The 22,504-nt window shown below is 42.3% G+C and overlaps 6 protein-coding genes and 1 pseudogene across 6 annotated transcripts; 5 read left to right on the top strand and 2 right to left on the bottom strand.

The window, feature by feature from the left end:
* The first annotated feature begins 30 nt into the window (after nt 1-30).
* gnptg (N-acetylglucosamine-1-phosphate transferase subunit gamma) lies at nt 31-3,981 on the top strand. Its single transcript, XM_061094886.1, has 11 exons — nt 31-157; nt 288-342; nt 421-488; nt 577-631; nt 756-839; nt 1,251-1,344; nt 1,631-1,745; nt 1,841-1,923; nt 2,135-2,263; nt 2,353-2,434; nt 2,528-3,981. The coding sequence occupies exons 1-11, from the start codon at nt 91-93 to the stop codon at nt 2,605-2,607; spliced, it is 912 nt and encodes a 303-aa protein (XP_060950869.1). The 5' UTR covers nt 31-90; the 3' UTR covers nt 2,608-3,981.
* LOC133027772 (uncharacterized protein C7orf50 homolog) lies at nt 3,029-13,551 on the bottom strand. Its single transcript, XM_061094887.1, has 7 exons — nt 13,493-13,551; nt 12,982-13,146; nt 12,741-12,896; nt 12,542-12,655; nt 5,099-5,310; nt 4,085-4,166; nt 3,029-3,789 (listed from the first exon to the last, which is right to left on the bottom strand). Exons 2-7 carry the CDS (start codon nt 13,123-13,125, stop codon nt 3,610-3,612), a joined length of 888 nt encoding a protein of 295 aa, XP_060950870.1. The 5' UTR covers nt 13,126-13,146; nt 13,493-13,551; the 3' UTR covers nt 3,029-3,609.
* LOC133027769 (uncharacterized) lies at nt 6,415-8,905 on the top strand. Its single transcript, XM_061094885.1, has 2 exons — nt 6,415-6,568; nt 7,236-8,905. The coding sequence occupies exons 1-2, from the start codon at nt 6,566-6,568 to the stop codon at nt 8,280-8,282; spliced, it is 1,050 nt and encodes a 349-aa protein (XP_060950868.1). The 5' UTR covers nt 6,415-6,565; the 3' UTR covers nt 8,283-8,905.
* On the top strand, nt 10,667-11,885 carry LOC133028110 (G-protein coupled estrogen receptor 1-like; annotated as a pseudogene).
* A 932-nt stretch (nt 13,552-14,483) lies between the features above and the next one.
* On the top strand, nt 14,484-16,104 carry LOC133028011 (ubiquinol-cytochrome-c reductase complex assembly factor 4). Its single transcript, XM_061095200.1, has 2 exons — nt 14,484-14,651; nt 15,558-16,104. Exons 1-2 carry the CDS (start codon nt 14,581-14,583, stop codon nt 15,904-15,906), a joined length of 420 nt encoding a protein of 139 aa, XP_060951183.1. The 5' UTR covers nt 14,484-14,580; the 3' UTR covers nt 15,907-16,104.
* A 347-nt stretch (nt 16,105-16,451) lies between these two features.
* Nucleotides 16,452-18,240, bottom strand: h3f3d (H3 histone, family 3D). The gene is made up of 4 exons (XM_061095216.1): nt 18,173-18,240; nt 17,265-17,399; nt 17,022-17,175; nt 16,452-16,916 (listed from the first exon to the last, which is right to left on the bottom strand). The coding sequence occupies exons 2-4, from the start codon at nt 17,390-17,392 to the stop codon at nt 16,788-16,790; spliced, it is 411 nt and encodes a 136-aa protein (XP_060951199.1). The 5' UTR covers nt 17,393-17,399; nt 18,173-18,240; the 3' UTR covers nt 16,452-16,787.
* Nucleotides 18,241-19,302: 1,062 nt separating this feature from the next.
* c21h8orf33 (chromosome 21 C8orf33 homolog) lies at nt 19,303-22,211 on the top strand. Its single transcript, XM_061095006.1, has 5 exons — nt 19,303-19,433; nt 19,843-20,285; nt 20,842-20,932; nt 21,022-21,168; nt 21,471-22,211. The coding sequence occupies exons 1-5, from the start codon at nt 19,406-19,408 to the stop codon at nt 21,683-21,685; spliced, it is 924 nt and encodes a 307-aa protein (XP_060950989.1). The 5' UTR covers nt 19,303-19,405; the 3' UTR covers nt 21,686-22,211.
* Nucleotides 22,212-22,504: the final 293 nt, after the last annotated feature.

The raw sequence follows: 22,504 nt of genomic DNA, 5'->3' as shown, positions 1-22,504 counted from the left end.
TTGACACACCACGTGACGAGCGACCAGCAAAGCAGGAAGTGCAGCGAGAAAACAAACCGATGAGAGATTTTAAACACTCAGAAACTCACTATGCACGGTTTGTGTCACGGAACACGCAGTTTAATAAAGCTGTGGACAATCTGCTTGTCTCTCTTCAGTAAGTAACTCAATATATTTATTATATCACTGAATATATTTCGTTTTATAGGAGTAGAACCAAGCCTGACGTGTCAGACGCCCCTGTCGTGCTGCTGTGTGTTGATCAAACCGAGTCTGTTTTCACACAGTTCACCATGTGTCCGCCGGGAAAATGAAGATAGTCGAGGAGCCAAACACATTTGGGTTCGTTGAGCAGAAAACATTCTTTATATTGTGTTGTTGACATCAGCTCCTGTGTGACTGAGCTTCTTCTGTGTGCAGCTTGAACAATCACTTTCTGGCCCAAGGAAGCAGACTTCAACCCAAAGCGACCCCTTCTCCAGTGTCTGGTAATTCAGTGTGACTCAGCGTAAACCCTTCATTTAATGTAATCACTGGCTTCTCTCATCATGTCAACATTCATGTTTTATCCTCTAGGCCCAGTGCATTTGCATGGGCTCGCTGGAAAGTGCTTCACTCTCCAAGAGACGAGGTGAGTGTGTTACAAATCATCCGAGGTTGGCATTTGTGTTTTCCTCAGGCTTTCTCCTACTAACTATTCAGGACGCTGGTTGCTGGACTGTTGCAATAAACTGACTGTCTGGCTCACTTTACAGGTATAAATATGAATTCTGTCCATTTCACAACATCACCCAGCACGAGCAGACCTTCAGGTGGAATGCCTACAGTGGGATACTGGGGTAAGATGCTGTTACCTTAAAAGATACTCCGATACCCTTTTTCCCTTCGCTACCTGGACTTTGAGTTCATTTAAAAATATAATACATTTAATTATATATGATACATTTTAACAGCTGTATGCTTCTTACCCTATATGAAAGGGATCATTGCTGTATGGTCTGGCTTGGGTTTAAAAACATTGAAATACAGGGAACTGCTGTTTTAAAAATTGCAGTTTTATCTGAGTGAAACTAAAATACTTTTAAGACCTGTTATCAGATCTGTACGTAGATTTCAGTGCTCATTGATTAGCATCTTTAGTTACCTTGCCCTTACCCAGATGTACCTTTTCTTTCAGATATCACAATGTGAATAATTGGCAGTATGAAGTTGGTTTGTTGTGTGAGCATCGTATGTTGTGTTCCTCACAGGATCTGGAACGAGTGGGAAATGGCAAACAACAATTTTACAGCAATGTGGATGAGAGACGGGGACACTTGTGGGGCCAGAAACAGAGAAACTCAGGTAAGGGTGGTTAAAAGAAATGTGCGCATATTCTGGTCCTCATGTAGCAGGATGTAGGAGCTCCTGTTAGCCTTTGTCAGTGTCTGTGTTTCTCCTTGTATACAAGACTAATAAACAGTTGTGGAGATAATGACTGAAATAAGTGAATATTAACCTACAAGTCTACAGGTTTAATTTCCCACTACCAACTGGGACATATGACTAACAACACATCAACTCAAAGACATCGTCATGATTAAATCAACAGTATGATTTGTGTAACTAGGTCTTCAACATTGTTTCGTAGGTGGTTTTCGTCTGCAGTGCAAGTAACAAGCTTGTTGAAGTCTCAGAGCCGAGTACTTGTGAGTACTTGCTGACCTTTGAGACACCGCTTGTTTGCCATCCACATTCTCTTTTAGGTAAGCCTCTAGAACAATCCTAAAGCAGAAATCATTGGAGTAAATCAGTGATAATAGTGATTCTTTTTCATCATTCTGACTGCTTTTTTTTAAAGTGTATCCAACACTGACTGAGAAACTGCAGGGGGAGTGGGATGAAATTGAGCAGGCTCGATATGAAGGTCTCATTACTGAGCAGGTAAGGAGCAGTTTGGCTGAGAGGGGACACAACATGATTGTTTGATCCTTGTCACTGACAGCTATATATACAGTAGATGCATATTCCAAAAATCCTGTTTCTTTCTGAAATATCTGCTTATTTGAAATGTACTTGTTTACCTTTCCTATTCAAGTTTGAGTAATCTATCTAAAAGTTTAGTACATAAATGCAATGTGTATGTTTGCCGTAGGGTTATGACAATCAGTTGAGGGACATTTTTGAAGATGCTGGTCTCCTGAAGAGCCACAAAGTGAAGGTCAAGCTGCCAGAGGCTGCAGCCAATTCCGACACACTCAACCCCTTACAGAAATGCAATGAGGTATGTGCATTTATACAGAGATTTACACACTCTTCTAAATGATGAGCCTACAGAAAGGTAATGTTACAAAACTGCTTCGTATACATCAGGACCTGGAAAAACAGAGAGAAGAGATGGAGAGACTGCGTGCTCTCCTCACTCTACACAACATTCCCTTTGATTCTGAGCCAAGTAAGTTGACCCCACAAACTTCACTCGTTTACATTTTAAACACACTATAGTTACAATCCTGTGTGTAATATTTCCTGCCTACATCTATTACAGATGAAGCAAACGGTACAGTGAGTGTGACAGTTAAGGATCAACAACTAAGAGGAGACCACGGCCCCATGGATCTGATGTAAAATCATCACCTGGAGCAAATCGTGGCTTTGTGGCTTTTACAAGCACCCGGCTGGATTTTATTGAGCGGCAGAGACACTATGGCTATTGCTGTCACTGGTGGGCGCACTAAAAACTCTGAAAAGAAACAAACTCACTAACTTGGTGGAAAAGTGTGAAATGGGTCAGGGAAGAACCCATTACATTTTTGTGTGGATCCGGATTAGAGTCAGATCTTGGATTATTTTTCCTTGACGCTGTGAGACAGGACGTTTTCTAACATTCCCACTATTTCCCAGGGGATAATGCAAGGATCTTTAGGGAGCTGGTTTGTGTGTAATCTGGTGAAGCTGGATTGAGTTTGAGCAGACTGTTGGTCTTTGGAAGCGACAAGCGCTGCACTTCTAATTTATATATGTGACTGAATAAAGTGGGAGAGAAGCATTTAAATGTCAATCGTACTGTATTTGGGGGTAATGTTATACATTTATAAAAGGTTTTACAACATTGGCAAAAATAACAAACCTCAAATGCACAAACTTTGAACCGGAACTAAAGGTACAGATTTGTAGTTACAGGAGATTTGTCAAAACATAAAATGCTCATTATGTTTATACCAAGTGTGTGTAAGAAGTTACTCTCATCAGTGGCTCCACTGACTGAGCGTCGCAGCATGCAAAAACATGTCTTGGCTACAAACATTCCTGCGACAATACTTTTTGTTTCCTCCTCTAGGGTTTACACCTGTACACACTCCTGAAACTGGACATTATCTTCCGAATTCTTAAATCTGGGGTAGAAAAAAAATATACTTTTGTCCCCCAGGGTATAATTGGACTTTCAGTACTTAACTGAACTTATGGGATTTCTTATTTCCAAATATAAACGATTGACGTGATTAAATCAAAACCTTCCCCTTAAGGACAATTACAAACTTATACATATAAAACAACAATCCAAGGCAATCATCAGTCCACAGATCAACAGACTTGAGTCTTATCTCTGTTTAATATTAGTAGTCCAGGTCAGGTGAGCAGCTGGATGGCTTCTCTGGCTCTGTGCGCCCTCTGCTGGACAGCCTCGTCCTCTGGCGCTTGTCCCGACTCCTCGACCAGGGCTAAGGCCTTCTTCACGGTCATGTCCTTTGATCCTCCACGGAGCCCCTCCAGGTACTGAAGCAGCACGGAGAAATTCTCATCTGGAATCTGGGGACGAGTGTTTACAAGGGAGTGTGTCATTTTTCTCTTTTCTGTCCAGTAATGTACATATCTGAGAGTAGTAGTAATGTATTTTGTAATTACATGATCAAGTCATTTTTAAAGAGCCCTTAGAGCGGGTATCTCTCTGTACCTTTTCACAATGTATTTCACAAAATACAAATAAAAAAGGTGTTCAAACTGTGCTGTAAAACTTTTTAAAACGGAGATTAAAGAGTTGATGTAACTCACCACTTCCTTCACTCTAAAACCTCAAGAAGCAATCAACACTGCATCATTTTACCTTGTCGGAGTCGAACATGTGCTGCAGCAGCCACGTCTGCCTGGTCTTCTGGAACTTCCACTCTGCTCGCTTCTCAGCCCAGCTGCAAATACAAAGACAGAGTGTGGTGTAAGTGTGGGCTGCAGCATTTCCGCAGTGAACGACTGCAAAAAGCCGACTGTGTGTACAGGGGTAGAAAATAGTAAATAATTTAAAAACTCTTGTACTGCTCAAAAGGGAGTATTTGTTTCATAATGATTGCTGTATGTTGTCCTTCCAAACACAAAGCAATAAACAAATAGAAACACCATTGATAGGTACTCTAGTGTATAGTACAGCCATCAAAGTGTGTTACTATTTATTTTGATTTCTACTTATAGAAATCAAGAAAATCCCTTATATAGGAGTATCTCAGAAACACTACACACAACTCTTCTCATGATGCAACCTGGGCCTTTTATTTGACCCGGCCTACCAGATAAAACACAAACTCTTAGTTCTAAATTTTCAGTCTCAAGCTGAGATGAGCCCGATGACCACACCAGGGATATTTTTTTTTCACAGAAAAGTCCAATGGGGAACTATATAACTGTTTTCCTCTAAGATAGAATTAAGCTGACCACCCATCAAGAAGTAGTGCAGCCTAACAACTAACACCAAGGTATGATTTATTAACCAGAGGTTGTCTCTCACCCATGTCTGCCCGATTGTTTATTTGATTATGCAAAAACTAAGCAACAGACTTTCACGAAACATGGTGGAAGAAGGGAACCTGGGCCAAGAAAGCACAACTTTAATTTAATTTCAGCCATATTCGCTTGAAGGAATTGATGGATCTTTCTTTTTGATCCTTTGGATACAAACAATAGGTGAAATGCCTGGAGAGAAAATGTAAATCTGCCTGTGTGTATTGTTTTTCAGCCATTTACTCCTTGCTTCCTTGTTATGAGGACAGAGATATGGGGATGGTTTGTACTTGGAATCTCAGATGCATGTGGATTCATCTGTCTCGTACCAAATGAGAGTGGCTCTTACCAGTTGAGGTAAACTAAAGCTTGCTGAGGAGCCGTGGGTCCAGTCTCTTCACTTCTCTTCTCCGTCTCTCCCTCAGCTTTCAGCTTCTTCTTCTCCTCCTTTTTCAGGATCTTCTTCATCTTCCTCTCCATCACCCGCTTCTCTTCAGGACTCAGGTCCTCCTCACCCTCCAGCTCAAGTGTTGGCTCGGGGGAACTGGGTGGATCTGAAATCTGTCATACCAGAGCACAAACAAAGCATCTGGGAGTTATCTACATTAGCAGAGCTTCCTTTTTAGACCCTTATTATAGTCGGTGTTTGTATAAAACGATTCTTAATCATCCATAAATAGACCAGACTGAACAATAAGAGAAGTTGAAACAATGATTTCACTTTTTGTGTACGTTAACTGCCGTTTCCTGCCACTTTTCTATTTATACAATTTTCTGTTCTGTTATCGTCGCCCCAGTTTGAATTTTACTGTGTAAAATAATTGTGGCCTTTTGTTGTGCTACAAGACAAAGGAAAGCTAAAATGCATTCTGTGGATGTATCACTTCCTGTTGTGCTGCATCTTTACAGTGCTGCGTTCGAGGTGCACGCTCAGTCTACAGAAAAAGCTTGCATGTTTTAAAAATAACCACCTGCTCATTTAGTTTCCTGTCAGGAGTTAGAAAAAGTGACAAGAGTGACTTTAGAATCGAAAAACTAAATTTGGACGTCTGTCACGTCTGTATAAAATCTTTTTTATAACAGCATGAAACTAGAATGTCACTCGGTAGAGCACATATTCCATCCAAGGCCCAACAGTCTCCTTAAACTCAATCAAACTGCACAGAATTTCACACTATTATATAAGATTCACCTCAATATGGGAAGAGGTTGAAAACAAATTCCTAGATCCACCCCCTGATCTTGATCTGCACAAAGATTGAATGGGTTCCTCCCAAACCAATTCCACATCCTTCCACTAAGTTTCGAGGTAATGTGTTCGGTAGTTTTTATGTCATCTTGCTTACAAAAACACAACAAATGGACAGGGGTGAACACATAACCTCCATGTTGGAGGTATCTCCCCCTCCACATTTGTCTACAGAATAAATAGTACCTTTTACAAAAACTTAGAATTTAAAGTAATTATAGAAGCCTTTTCATTCCAGGGGCCACAGCACAGCCTCCGTGCTGCACTTAACTCTTTGGGGAAGTTAAACAAGGGACACAGTATGTTCTCTGATTTAACGGTTCCAGTCAGCACAGCGATGAAGAGAAAAAAAAAGGAGGGAGGGAGGGGAGAAAAAGATTTTGGTCACATGGCCACGCAGTCATTCTGAAAGTATGCTGGTGGGGGTACTGCCCACAGAAATGTGAAAGCCCTTCACAGTGAGCGGCCGCGTCCACGCAGCGAGCATCGTTTTCAGAGCCCGGAGTCAATCGGCAACATCTGGCCGGTGGATTCGAAACAGGAGGCGAGCGGGTGACGACAGCAGAAATGGTACGTGGAGATGTGTGTGTGTTTTTTTTTTTAACTGAGCAGGCAGTTCCCCAAATTAAAGCAAACAAAGAGGGAATCTCAGGGACACAAAGTTCAGGAAAACACAAACATAACTGTTAGTGTTTCATGCTCCCTTTCGCTCTCTCTTTACACATATTTCAAGATATAAGAGTCCTACAGATAAGTTGTGACTTCAGATCAACTTCTGAGTTATTTTAGGAAGGAAGTGCAGTATGTGTTGTCACAGTTTGTTCCTGTGGAAACCCCATTTAATGAGTCGTCGGCTGAGCAATAGTAAGGGGCTGGGCATTACAGACAAAAATAATATAGAGGAATACATTTTTTTTTTTGTAATTCTGAGGTGGATCAAGTCCGTCTGCACAATGCCTACGCAATATATCGATAAACATAGAATTTTGTATGTATTATTATTATTGAACTCATACTGTAATAATTATTATTGTTTGATCAGCCCTGCTGACAATTACCAAAGCAAAGCAGCTGTGAACAGTGTTTCTCTACTTGCATTTAAACATTCAGAATCAACTGATCTAACCTTTACTCAGTTCCTGTTTATCCTCTGATGTGAGGAAACTCTCGACTAACAGCGGCGAGTGATGCTCAAGAGGACAGTTCATCACTGGGTGTTTTCTCTTTTCTTTTCCAGTCTAAAAGCACAGCCTCCGCTGAGGAAAGCACCTCATCTCCATTTTCCAACAGCTCTGCCATCCCAGTCGACAGCTCCCCCGACACCTCTGTGCTGGACAAAATCGCAGCCAGCGACATCACCTCCAGAGCGAACTATGTCTACAGTTTCTTTGCAGGTCTGGGATTCGTGGCCGGCTGCTTTCTGGTCTACAGCTTGGTCCAGACGTACAGGGCCCACCGGCGGCTGGCCTGGCTGGACTGTCTGCTTTGGGCCTTTTGTGGCGTCCAGCTGCTGCTCCTGCTCCTCTCTCTCCATGCTGTGGCCTACAGACCCGACTACCTAAAGAGCACGGCTCTGGGCTGCGCTGCTCTCTCCTTCGTCATCAACACGGCCTCTCTGTGCGGCCTGTTGGTGTTAGTGCTCATGGCCTATGTGCTAACCCTCGACCCGCCATCCCACGCCCTGCTGCGGAAGCCTTGGGTCTGTGCGGCTCTGGTGATCCTGACTTCTGTCCTCATCTCCCTGATGCTGGCTGCGATTCGAGGGCCCAGGGAGGGCCTGCAGGAAACAAAAGAGTGTTTTATGGATCCAGTCACAGCTGGGGTTTCGTATGCAGCCTCTAAGGTGTGTCTGGCTTTTCTGATTCCCTACATCCTCCAATTAGGCCTCCTGATATGCGGCTGTGTCCGGCAGTGGAAATCGAAAGGTCGCTTCCTCTCCGGCTCTGAGGAGGGTCCCGTGTTCCTGGCGGTCACTGTGGTCACGTTTCTCTGCCTGCTGTTCTACAGTGTGGCGCTGGTCAGAGGAGCACAGCTGCAGAACGAGGTGGGGCTGAGCTTCCACGAGAGGGCGTTTCTGACCGTGGCCGAGTTTGTGCTGTTCTCAGGGAGCAGTGCCTGCCTGCTGCTCGTGCTCTTCATGCACCGGCCCAGTCGGGAGAGTCTCCTCGGGGCGTTGAGGCAGCTGAGTGACTGCTGTCGAAACCCAGGGCGCACGCAGCCCAACAGAAACATCATCGCTCCACACGTAGAGATCACAGACACCCTGCAGGACATTGAGTACTAGGCGACAAAAAACTCTTCTCTTCTGCATCAAACGAACGACCTCTGATATGATGTAATAGACATTTTCTTTCTTTGCTTCCACCAAGGAGCTTTCCAACCCTGTCTGTTTGTTGGAGGACATTTCCATGAAACTTGGTGGAAGAATGTGTTACGGATCAGGGAGAAACAAATGTACTTTTAAGAGCTTTTTGGGGACTTGGGATTTTCATCATCAGGTATATTCAGGGAACTGATATCTATGAGTGTGTATACATTTGCTCAGCTTGATTTGAGGGGACTGTTGGGCCTTGGCAGACGTATGCACTCTACTGAGGGCCATTGTAGTTCTGCAGTGTTATTGTGCGACTATGTACATGCATGTGTTTACAAAGCTATTTTCTGCAGATGTGTATTTTACAAAAAATAAATGTTTTGCTGTACATCCTTGGAACTATGAAACATATTTGCGTTTTACACAGATTACTCTTTAGGAAATAAAGAAATTAAAATGCCATCGAATGCATGCTCGTGTTTGACCTAATAACAAACTTCAACGAGTCTCGCCACCAAGCCTGATGAGTTTGTTTTCAGATTACACACAACCATGCCAGGATAACAAAGGCACAATAAAGGCATTTAACTTTTTTTTTTTAAAGAAAATTCCTTGTAGTATTCTTTAGTTTATATGTAATCATGAGTCTGATCCTCAAGAGCAACTGTAAAGAGAACTCTATTTGGTTCCAGGATGCACTTCAACCCAGTATGTTTTTGTGTTTATAAAGTTTTTCTAAATCAACAACCCTGAATGAGACAATCCACCCTCTTGAAAACAGCCTCTGCTCACATAGACAGGATTTGCACAGAGGCCCATTCAGACAAGCTCTCTGGAAAAACCTCCTCCCACGGAGGAAATATTAAGTCTTGGAAAATACAAGTCAGATGCAAAATTCATTGCTAACATTCTTAACTTTTTTGTATTTTTATGTATAAATCTGTTAAAGTACAAAGGACAAAAACCAGTACCTTTCCACCACTTTCCAAAGAACCTGAAACCAACTTCCAAGAATAACTGACCTGCATTGTGTCAGGGCCAACACAGAGTGGCACCAAAACCAGGCACCAGCAGGAAAACGAATACAGGAGCTGTGTTGCACGAGTTTGCAACATGTGAAATGTCAGACCTGAGCTACACTGAGGTAACAATCACAGTAATAAGACGTAAAGTAAATCTAAAATGCATTTTCACTCTTTAAGAGAAAGTCAGAATGTCGTGTTTGTAAACTCACACAAAAGGGCAGAGGTGTCAAAACAAAGATGTGAGACTATCCCCGTCCGTCCTTCGTCTTGTTTTGTGTAAATATGCCGTTGAAGTTGTTGTGCGACCCACCGCCACACTTCACCAGATTACTTTGACATCTGCTTTCATAGTCGCAACCGAAGGACAGAGACGATTTGACAGACTACGTGCAGTGAAAAGAAACTGACGGTAAGTCGAGCTGTTTTACATTAGTTATTACAATTCTGTTTATGACAGACTTGAATTGACTTTTAGTTTTTTCGAAAAAAGGCATTATTGCAGTCAAACGTAGGATTAATTTGAGTGACAGAGGAAGCATGAAAAATATCATATATACTAGAACTTAAACACTTAAACTGCAAATTTGCAGCAGTTCACAGACAACATTAAATTAACACCAGAGACATCCCAGGAGGAATTTCAGCATTACAATTGTATATCTGTATCCGTTTCTGATAAGGTGCCGCCGTTATGCAACAAACACCCTGTAGAGATCAGACTGACTGACTCCTTATCCCCTTAAAGACTCTTACAGACATTTTATAAATGTGCTTTTACTGGGCCTGGGATCTGAACCTCTTTTAATTTTTGATTAACCTTATGATAATAATTATTTAGCTTATTTTGGGTATATTATTATCACTATTTCCTCATATAGATTAATCAAAACACTGCTCCCAAAGTCATAAAGTGTCTTCACTCTCCTTTCACATTCAGTCTTGATCTTTAACTTAACTCATTTTCAAAAGCAGCAGCAAAAAATGTACAAAACCTAATTCCTGATGTTAATTCCAAACTGATGATCAAGTGATGCATTTTCAGCGTTGTCAAATGAATTGTTTTTATATTATTCTTCCCTGTACAGACCTTTCAAGATTTAATCTAGAAATTGAAATGCTGAAATCAAGCTGTTCTCTTCTTTCTATAAAGACCACATTAGGTACCAACTCCACTACACCTCCAAGAAGACTGGAGAGAAGAAGCAGATGGCACCACAGACTCCACAGGGGCCAAACAACCTCAGACGACAGAGGACTATGACAAAATAATGGTTTACAACCACCACCAACACCCGTGGCTCAAAACAGAAGTGTAATATTGACGTGACAATGTACATGGGCGTCAGCTTCCTCACCGAGTATAACATCACTGTAAATGACTCACAGGGACTCGTCTCTGATTTTCTGCAGACGGCCCTAGAGACTCACCGGCGTTACATCATCAGCCTCGTCCTCTCCTGCCTTTACACCATCTTCCTCTTCCCCGTCGGCTTCATCGGGAACATCCTCATCTTAGTCATCAACCTGGAGCACAGGGGCCGCATGACAGCCCCGGACCTCTACTTTGTGAACCTGGCCGTGGCCGACCTCTTCCTCGTGGCCGACTCTCTGATCGAGGTGTTCAACCTGAAGAAGGGCTACTATGACAAGCCCGGCCTCTGCACCTTCATGAACCTGTTCCAGCAGGTTAACATGTACAGCAGTGTCTTCTTCTTGACGTGGATGAGCTTCGATCGGTTCGTGGCACTGACCAGCAGCGTGGGTCGAAGCATGACGCACGCGCGCCTCAGCTGCTGCTTCATCTGGGTGTCCTCCTCCCTGCTCACCCTGCTGCCTTTCGTCATAGCTCAAGCTCAGCACGCCGGGGAGCTCACTTTCTGTTTCGCTAATGTGACCCAGGTCCAGTGGATGGAGGTGATGCTGGGTTTCCTTCTGCCTTTCTGCACCCTGGGCCTGTGCTACTGGAGAATAGCAAAGGTTCTGTGGCGCAGCCAGAAAGACCAAAGGGGCCGACAGCGGAGGCCTCGGAGGCAGAAGGCCCTGCGGATGATCTCGGCGGCGGTGTTAGTCTTCTTCCTCTGCTGGCTCCCAGAGAACGCCTTCATATGCGTCCACCTGCTGAGAGGGGACACAAGCGGGGACGCGCTGTGGCAGGACTTCCCGCTGACGGGTCACACGGTCAGGCTGGCGGCCTTCTCTAACAGCTGCCTGAACCCGCTCATCTACAGCTTCCTCGGGGAGACGTTCCAGGATAAAATGAGAGTTTTCCTCCAGCAGAAGAGCAAATGGGTCCAGCTGCAAAGGTCACCCACAGAAAGGTCCACCTACGCTCCCGCTGCAAACGACTGCGGCCATGCAGCGTGTGACCGACCACGCCGGTCAATCAGCTCGGACATCTTCTCACAAACTGTTATAAACTGTCCCTTCAAATCAAAACCAGCCGCACACGGAAGCTTCACAGACATTTGTGGGGAGTTCAAAGACATTAATTGATGGACATTGTGCAAAGAAGAAAACGAGCACCGGGGTGTTCAACTATAATCCATAAAATCAAACCTTTCTTTTGATTTGAAAAAATTCACTTGGGTTGTTTTCTTCATTACTGCTTTTTTTTTTTTTTTTTTTTAAATCGTATTTATAAGTTTCCTTCAGATTTCATCCTTCAAAACGTTTTTACCAGGAGCTGAAATGTCCACAAAAGTTTCCTCCTCTCCAGAACAAACCGAACAGAGAATTAAAACCAGAAACAACACTGAATAAATGAGTTACACATAAAAACTCTGTTTCTTCTGCAGTCTGTGGCGGTAAGGTTATAAAAAGTGACTGTTAGAAGTAGTCGTCTGAATTTTTTTTTAATTCAGGCCGTTACTTGTGGAAAATCCCAACGCATAACCAGATAATCACGCTTGGAAATCTGGTATCAGTTTTTTTACATGGTTTCTTGTCAAATGAAAACTCAGATGTCTCAGATATTAACGTTGATCTCTTTTGTCATTAGAATGAAAATAAAAAGCTCTGTGCACTGAACAACTGCTCTAAATGATGTTTTCCAAGAATCTATTATCACAAACTTTTATGATAAATATTCAGTTATCAGCACTTAAATTGTTTTCTTTATGAAGCATAAAAAATCAGCGGTCCCAGTTCAGCTGAGCACTCACAGACCCATTTACAGGACACATCTTCAGCAGTAAACCTTCTTACCTCAGCTGCCTTGGCCTGTGCCTCCTCGGCCGCTCGTTTCTTTTTGCTTTTCTTCTCCTTCTTCTCTTTTTTCTCATCTGTTATGGTTTCCTGAGGAATCTCTTCCGGGGCCTCCTGGTTGAAATAAACAGGTTCAGTGTTTTGTGAGTCCTTTCAGGTTGTGTCATCTAACACACGTACAAGAGACTGTGCCACTCACCTCTACCTTCTTTTTTCTTCTTTTCACCTTTACCTCAACATCCATTGCCTCTTCTATATTTACATCGACCTCATTTGAACTCAGCTTCTTCTTCTTCTTCTTCTTCTCTTTTTTCTCATCTATGATGGTTTCCTGAGGAATCTCTTCCGGGGCCTCCTGGTTGAAATAAACAGGTTCAGTGTTTTGTGAGTCCTTTCAGGTTGTGTCGTCTCACAAACTTACAAGAGACTGTGCCACTCACCTCTACCTTCTTTTTTCTTCTTTTCACCTTTACCTCAACATCCATTGCCTCTTCTATATTTACATTATCGCCATTTGAACTCAGCTTCTTCTTCTTCTTCTTGGAAAGATCTGATGCTGATTTCGGAGATTTATCTTTGGCCATGATCCGATTTACTGCAACAAACTAAAAACCCTTTGCATGTTTAAAAAGAACAGGAACACATTCATACAGATAAACAGTCATACTGTATGAAGTTATAGATGCACAGATCATTAGCCTTAGAGACAGACACCTGTTTGTAGTAAACGTTACATGACACTAGCGCTGAGAAAATAGATGAACACACTCAAGAAGAACTGAGGAGGAATGTCTAACTGGGCTGCGTTTATTCTGACGACCTGTGCAACTGATCAAGACTAGATAAACACATACGCTTAATTTATTATGGTAAAACTGGTTAAAGCTTTTAGACCCAAGAATAATTGTATCATATTGTTCTTTTATTTAATACACATATGTGAAAACTTACTTGAAAAGCGACAGGGACGTGTTAGCCTCCCGAAAGACCAGCAAACAAGCATGGGAACTCAAACGGGAAGTGAAGTCGCCGAGGTGACGCGTGATTGGACGGATATCTGTCCGTGCTCTTTGATTGGTCGATGGCGGTGAGAGATTCACGGACCCTAGGATATATGAAGCCTTTCAAATCTAAAACTGTGTGAAATTCCCTAAGTGATGATCATTTATGTATTTCTATTAAATTATTTAACTTGTAAAAATTATGATAATTTATATATTTCTATTAAATAACGGAAGTTATGGGGATTTGGAATCATAAGAGTTCAACTATATCGCAAAGAATGTATGTTATGTAGAATCTTGTATTATTATTATACAAAAAAAAAACATTATATATTTTAAGGGTCAAAATCTATTCAATGACAGCAATAGTGCATTCACTAACCATGAGAAAAAGTTGTATTATCTACATGTCCATAACAAGCTCGGTCTGCTTATGAATATAGTACGATAAAAACTAAAGAGTAGCAACTGGGGCTGCAAATAATTATTATTTTACATGATATATTAATGTGCTAATTATTTTCGAGGCACTTAAATAGGTTGAGAGAAAATGTTGCAGTGAAAGACATCTTATTGTTTTTCTATTTAGTTTGTCTGCATATTATAAAAATAATAGTATAAAATTAAAATTCTTACAGAATACGTAAATTTTCACCACTTTCTAATTTTCTGCTAATTTTGGTAAGAATTTGAGCACGTTAAAGCCCTAAAAAAGCCAATTAATTTGACTGAATAATAATAATAATCCTTACAATTTCCATAGGGCCTCACTGTGTGTCAGTGCCTCTCAGTGCTCGGGCCCTAATAATGATCATATTAACATGTGAGGGTAAACATCCAATTCTGTACGTGACGTCAGATCCCTCGTCTTCGGTTTAGCGGAACGTTCCCCGGCAGCGTTCCGCGGCTGCACCGGAGTGACATAGCGGTTGCACACCGCCGTGTTACATGACCTAACCAGAGAGTGTTTGGTAATAAAACTTCCAGATTCAATGACCTGAGGATCGGTTGCTGTAAGATGCTCATTCGCTCGAGATGTCTTCAGCAGCAGGACGAGTTCTCTCCGGTGTGACACGCGTGTTTTTCAGCCACAGTTCCGGTGTGAGGTGAGTGTCGCTGTGTGGAGGATGGAGAGACAGACAGCGTGTTGACTCTGTGGCTCAATGACAGGGTTTTAAACCTCACAGGCAACAGAGTGTTTAAACTGCGGCTGGACTCAGATTTTATTTATTTATTATCTAGTGAACGGCCTGTTACAGCTTGAGGAGAAGCTGCCTGTCTGACGAGCTGCTTTCTGAACCAGGACCTGATTTAACCTCTAACTCACTTCCTCTTGTCCTGGTCACTGAACGCAACACCAACTAACCATAGAGACCTGTATCCCTGAAACCGTTGTTGATGGAATAATCACTATGTTAATATATTATGTGTGTTCATTTTTTACTTGTGTAGGAATTGTCTATAGATGATATAACTGTGCCCTCTCCTTTTTATATATTAGCGACTGGTCTCGTCTACTTCCTGGCCACCTACAGGAGGAGACGAATCAATACTGTAGTAGATTAGTGATAGACAGTTTCTAAAAGATAATAGTCATCAGAGCCTTTGTCAGTATTTTTTTGGTACCTATATAAACATTTGAGTTAGAAAATTGTTTAATTTTAACGTGATTTCAGTGGATTTTTTAAATTAGATTGGATTATTAATCAAATGTTTTCTTTGCTTTTTTCAGTCCTGCAATTTCTTAATGACTGATGTAAACGTAGCATCAAGTGTAGCAATAGTGAATATTATTGTATAGCAATAGTGATGGTTTTATTAAATTTTTATTTGGTCCACATATACACACGTTCTGATTGGTCTAAGTCTAAAGCAGTGAAGTCACAACTTAATAGTGCAGGTCAATTGACCTTGAAGGTTTTTGTTTTTTTAGGCCATTTTCTCTTTGCCAGTCAGTTTTGTTTATGAATAAATAAATACTTATCTGATGTCATTTTATTTTTCTTTTACAGATTGAACAGTGTGCGGTCAGTAGCTCTGAGCTCCCCAAGGCCAGCCAAATCCCAGACGCCCACAGATGAAGACGAGGAGGTGAAGAATGAGCCCATCAAGTTCTCTACCAGTAAAGCCAGTCACAGGACCTGGAAGGTTGACCGGGGCATGGGCAGTCAGTATGAGCGGCCCGTGTGGAAAGTCCTTCCCGTCAGCCTGGTTTTAACCGGCTTCCTCCTGTGGTGTGTTCTGAGGTCGGAGACGGACATTGATGTACAGCTGGAGAAGCAGCTGTTTGAGCACCTACCTGGTTTGCTTTCAGATGTGGAGGAGGAGCAGGAGGAAGAGCAAGTCAATAAATCAAGTTAACAAATGTTGAACCTAAGGTGTATATATATTTTTGGTCCTATTTAATGAGAAATGTGGTTCTGTAAAGGAGGCACCAAATCATTGTTGTGAGAAGGCCTGAGGTGCAGTCCTGAAGCCGTCCAGTGCACCAGTGAAAATGAATTGTGGATATGACCATATACTGCTTTGTCAAATTTGTTTGAGTGATCAGTGTGGATTAAAATTATGATTTGATTAAGTTTGGCCTGACTCTGAACTCCAAGTCTTTTATTTTGATGATCTACAACACAAGCTAATGAAAAACACTGCCTGCTGTTTCTCCAGATTCCAAGCAGAGTGAGAATTAATCTGCCAGTCTCAAACACCTTCTGTGAGAAGTCATAGGAAAATTGCAGTTGTCTAAAGGCTGTCAACATTAACCAGCTGCAGCATGTCTGTTACGAGTTAGCCCAGCATGATTTATCAGACCAAACCTTATACAAGTTTTATTTAGAACCTCTGCATGCACTTCGAGAAGCTATTAAATCAAATGTATATAGCAATAGAATAAAAAGTCTTGCCAATAATTTGAGGTAGCGGATAGTTTATTTACAGCACGAAAAACCCTATGACATGCACACACAGGGTTAAAGGTACAGATTCTAAAATAGACTTGCAAACCTGAGAAAGGCAGTGAGATATGGATTCAGAATTTACAGATGAAGCTCTATTCTACAGTTAACAGGACGAGTGAGAATAAAGTAGAGTTTATTGACAAATGAAGTACAAAAAGAAAAACATGCCTGAAACTACAGACGACAAGTCAGGTGATACACATGCTGGTAAGAGTTCAAGATTTACAAAACAAAACCCCAGACAGCCCCTCCCTCCCCCCCTATGGTAAAAAGATAAAATCCAATCATTTATGCACGCTCCCCTCTAATTCGCCTGGCCAGCTGGATGTCCTTGGGCATGATGGTGACCCTCTTGGCGTGGATGGCGCACAGGTTGGTGTCCTCGAAGAGTCCCACCAGGTAGGCCTCGCTGGCTTCCTGCAGGAGAACAAAAAGAGGCAAATTACCAATCTGTCACCTACAAAATTAAGCTTTACATACACTATTAGGCCGCACAGGGAACATGTATGCAAGGTATCGTACCTGCAGAGCACCAATGGCTGCACTCTGGAAACGCAGGTCTGTCTTGAAATCCTGAGCGATTTCCCTGACGAGACGCTGGAAGGGCAGCTTCCTGATCAGCAGCTCGGTCGACTTCTGGTAACGACGGATCTCACGCAGGGCGACGGTGCCGGGCCTACCAACACAAAATGCTTCATTAAAACACCAAACCACAACAGGAGCTTGCACACCACAAGATAAACTTTTCCTTCTGATCAAAAATACCTGTATCTGTGGGGCTTCTTCACTCCGCCGGTAGAGGGCGCGCTTTTCCTGGCAGCCTTGGTGGCCAGCTGCTTCCTCGGCGCCTTTCCTCCGGTGGATTTACGAGCGGTCTGCTTGGTACGAGCCATGCTTCACCTACACATCGGGAAAATAAACACACAAAACACCGGGTTGGCCAACAGATCTCACTCGATACTCCCAGAATCACACCCTGGTAATGACTGGTTCGAGTCCCCGCCTCGGGGGGAAGTGCACTGAACACTAATCTGTTCCACCGATGACACACGAGTCCCCGCCTCCCTCACAGAATATAAATACACGGTATTTATCTTGGATATTACAACAAATGGAGGGAAATCCAGCATCGTTAACAGCAGAAGCTCGATATTACTCGATGTGATGGTTCCCAGTAGGTCGGTGCGGTGCAGCGCGGTGGGAAAGCGCGGTTTTAATTAAAACCAGCTCCGAGGAGCCGCCACCATTAAGCTCCCAGTCACACACACGTTTCCTCTCTGTCGCTGAAGAGCAAATTTAAAGATAGCAGCGACGGTTGCAAAATGGCGCCAGTTAGCCACCACGGAGGGTTGTGTTGATTCTACACTCCCTCTCCCGCCTTAACAGAACAAATACACAACCACATAAAAGCAGTAACATGTAATGTGACGTGTAGTTGTGGTGAAGTAGAGTTATTTGGTATTTAAAGTTAGCAAAGAGCGGCTCAGGTGCAGCTAACGTTAGCTCACTAGCTATGGCGCGCTCCGTTGTTGTCAACTGACGGACGAGTAGCGACAAACCGTGTTTCAGCCTAAAAGGTCGAACTGGAGATTTAAACAGCCATTTAACGGATAATCATCAACAAACAAGGTTGATAAACAGGATTAAAACAGTAAGGAGCGCCGCCATGTTACCTTTAGTGTTGATTCTCGGGTTTGAGATGCAGATCCTGTCCGGTAGTAGCAGAGTGTGTTGCCTGAGGAGGAGGACGGGGGCTGATATTTATAGTCTGAGAGGAGCGGCGCCTGAAGTCCCGCCCCGGAGCCTACGTGATTGGTTCGGACGATAACCCCTCTCGGAGTCTGATTGGTGGAAGAGGAAAAAGTGGTCTGGGCGCCTCTGCATTTGAAGTAAATAGCAAAAAAGTGAATTTGTTTACATTGAGCTGCGAGAATGAATGTTTATTCATAAACATCAATCATCAGTTTACTCTCTGTACAATCATCAGCTTTTAGTTCCGCGTTATTATGAAATGATCTCTGAAATTACACTTCCTTAAAATGATTGTAAAGTGACACTGTGGGAGAAAGTTACAATCACTCTCTCGTTGCATTAAGGAAAAGGAAACATGTGGTTATGATGGACAGAGCAGAAGTTATAGTTTATGTTAACACCGGGAGGGGGGTATTCTGTGTGTGTGTGTGTGTGTGTGTGTGTGTGCACTTGTACTGCAACATCTCAATCACATTATAAATATGTGTAATCTGATAAAACACCGATTTTTTTTCAAACCAAAGGGAGGAAGCCATGTTTGTCTTGTTTTGTTAAAAGCCATGGTAACCACCAAACAGTCTGGACTGTATAACTAAGCCTCTGGACCTCCACAAGTGTTTGTGTGATTATCAACATACAACAAATCCAACACCATGTTCTCTCAGACAGAACCTGGATCGTTCTGTTATTCAGCCATTAGACAAAGGAGCAAGGAAACAAAGTCTCATCCTTTGTGTTGATTTTGAATGAGGGCAGAGCGGGAAGCAGAGAACAGCCCCCTACCTCTTCCTGTTGCACTTGATGGATTTATTCAGCTTTCCTGCTCTTTTAACTTAATAGCACGTTTCAATGTGTTGAAAGTTTTTTTTTCTAAATCTATTAATGAAAACATATTTTATCAAGTTAATATGATAACTTTATTTTATTCAAACGGAGAGGTTTTGTGTCTGTCAATCTTCCATCCAAGGGAACGATCTTCAAGCGGAACTAGTGGCGTTGTAGGGATATTACCAGACGGACCCCTTCTTCAGAGCAACCGGAGGTAAGTCGCTCCAAACGTTAAAGAAGACTGAGAAAATACGAGTATTTAAAAATGGGCTTTTTCCGCTGAACATGTCTTCATCCACAGTCGTCGAGTTGAATAGTTGAACAACATGGCCGAACAAGGGCTGCTGTTTATAGGTACTTCACCAGTTCATCACGTTTTCCTGCGCATGTGTGAGATCTGTCACAGATCGTTTTCAGTGACAACATGTGGATTTACTCGGTTTGAGTGTGGAACTGATTTAGCTGAATAAACTCATAGTTTGTATCTGTTACAATTTATTGAGGAAGAATCAATACACAAAACATTGAACAAACCAAGAAAACACAAATAAGAAACAGTAAAATGAGCAAAATTGCAAATGCAAAAGCAGAGCAGTCCCTAAAATTAAATTCAAAGCAAATATATAAACTAAAACAAGAACCTCTGGAGGTAGATACATATTTATGATTACAATCTAGTAATTTTAGCAATTCAAAGTCAATACAGAACCTTGCAAAGTAAGTCATCTCCCTGTTTGTGTGTGTGTGTGTGTTCATTCTACAGATATTGAACCGAAGTTAAGCGGCTCCGCTCCGACTGAGAGAACCCTCTGGACTCGCAGCGACAATCCCTTCAAGTTCAACTTCCTCCCTGACAACGCTCCATCACTTCAGGAGAACCCCTCACCAGACAGGGCAGAGCCAGCACCGAGCCAGGTATCCTTCACTGGAGAGGGCTCTGCTTTTGCCTTTGACTTCCAAATCCCTGCTGTTACACCCGTAGAAGACATGGAGACAGAAGAGACCCCAGACGCAGGTTCTGCAGGAAGCCAGGGCGGCATCCAGGAGGAAAAGCCTTCCTCGCTGCAGGAGGTTAACACTCAATCTGAGCTGCAAACAAAAACAAAGAAGAAGAAGAAGAAATCTGGACCGAAAAAAGTCGTAGAAAGCACACAGGCACAACAGAAGCCAGCTGAAGGGAGTCAAGGAGGTGAAGACACAGAGCTGGTCAGTGTGAATACTTCTTTAGAGCCTGGTTGATTTATCACTTAGCTGATTAAACATCGATCAATATCCGACTTTAACGGACATTCACCACACAATAAACAATGCAGAAATAAATCTGCATTTGTTTGTTATGTTAAGTACACGTCTTTTTTTTTATTAATTAGGGCCCGAGCACCTACAGGCACTGACAGGTGAGGCCCTATTGAAATTGTAAGGATTCTTATTCTTATTCTTATTCAGAAAAATGAATTGGCTTTTTGATTCAAGTTTGTATTTCTTTATTTGTTATTCATAATAAAGTTAACGTTTAAACTGTAAAATATCAAAGCTTTGTTGCATTTCTTTGGCTTAAGAGTTTGATAATGACATCTTAGGAATCACTGTTCTTTTAATTATAAATACATATATAACATCATATGTTTCGGTTTTGGGATCAGTCCCCCGAAATCTGTCGGCCCCTAAATATCAGCTGAACTCTAGTGTTTGTTCTGTAGAGTAGTAATGCTGGGTTCTGGTTGCTGAGTTGATTTGATGTTTCTGTGACTGTGTGTTACAGAGTGCAGAGGAGCAGCTGAACAGACAGCTGGACTGGTGCATCGAGCAGCTGGAGGTGGGAATGAGATCCACAAAAGGAACACCGAAACAGAGTTAGTGTCATTTTAACCTACTACATTAAAACACAGCTTTTTGCGCTGTGTTTGAGGTGTGACACCTTGAATGTGTTCTGTCTCCGTAGAGGAGGAGACCTCTCGTGCCCTGAAGACTCTGCGTAGCTCCAAAGCTCCCCTGGCCAAGAAGAGGCAGGTGATGAGAGCCATGAATGGAGAGTACAGGAAAAAAATGGACGAGGAGAAGAACAAGCAGTTCAAACTCATTCAGAGTGGTGAGTGTGGATTGTAAATGTAGAATAATCTGAACAGTAACAAGAATGGCTCCTCTGGCCTTTGTCCAGATTCATGCCAAAATTCAAAGGGTTATTTTCATGTCCCGTCCATCCACTGTTTCATGGATATTCTCTCTGTAGTTTGTACATAATCTCACTGAAAAACAAACGGAAAGGGGTTAAAACACAACCTCCCTGGCAGAGGTAAAACATTTGACTTGTGTAGAAAGGTCTGCTTTGGGACTGTTGAAGTGTTTGGTTGCTGTGCACTCAAACACGCCATGTTTCTCTGTTCCCAACAGAAATTGCATCAGCTCAGGTCAAAGTTGTGGCAGATTCCCCGAAGACGTCTGTTTTCCGCCAGAGGGCTAAAGACAAAACACAGACCCCCACCACAGAGGACGGCCCGCAGCAAGCTGAAGCCCAGGACACAGACCGGACAGCAAAGACTCGGGAGGAGACGGCAGTTTTTGTCTTCACTCCCTCAAAGGAAGAGTTTCGCTTTGATTTTCTTTGATTTTCTTTTTAAATCCTGAAGACGAAATTTTCACAATGTGTGAGCAGACTGTGACTGAACAGTCGGATCTGAGGTGGACATTCTTTGTGAAAGGAAAATACAGAGATGATGGCAGAAAACCAAATATTACAATCGCAATGTTATTTAAAACAAATACATTTATTCATTGATGTTCTGGTCTAAATAAATAAATTTGTATTTTTGTTTGCGTTGTTTTTATTTATCAGGAATGTCTAATTCATGGTAGGGTAAGCAGGCTGTAATGACAGAAGCTGACAGCCATCGCTTAACTCATAAATTCAGCTAGATTTCTTTTCTTGGATGTGGAAGATATAAAAAGCTGCTTTGGTCAAACCTCAGCAGCAGTCTACTGAAATCAGATAATGTGCACGATCTATTGATCCTAATTTAGCAAATATCAGCCAATGCTTTCCTTTACAGAAAAATGACATGTTTTATGAACAGTGTTGCTCCATCTTGCATCCTTTTGGCTTGTGACTCTCAAAATAAAGTTATGTGTACTTGAGTCCTTTTCTTGGATGTTTGAGTGTGGGCAGGAGTTTTGAGAAGGTCAACTGTTATTTTTTATTTCTTAGATCGTTTCATTTGCAGGGTTTTACAGGCCCTGGGGGTGTGAGACCATCTATTGATTTGCAGAGATTTGTTTCTACGGTATCCAAGACAAAAACTAAAATCTGATTCTTTAAGAAACAAACTTTTCCCCTAAATGCTAATGCTGCAGGTTCAGGATAAGACAACAAAACAGTAAATGCATATGTACAGGCACAGACTTACACCGGTGCAGCTGAAAAAATGTTC

This window comes from Limanda limanda, chromosome 21 (genome assembly GCF_963576545.1).
Source record: "Limanda limanda chromosome 21, fLimLim1.1, whole genome shotgun sequence".
NCBI lineage: Eukaryota > Metazoa > Chordata > Actinopteri > Pleuronectiformes > Pleuronectidae > Limanda > Limanda limanda.
This window is presented reverse-complemented; position numbering and strand designations above follow the sequence as displayed.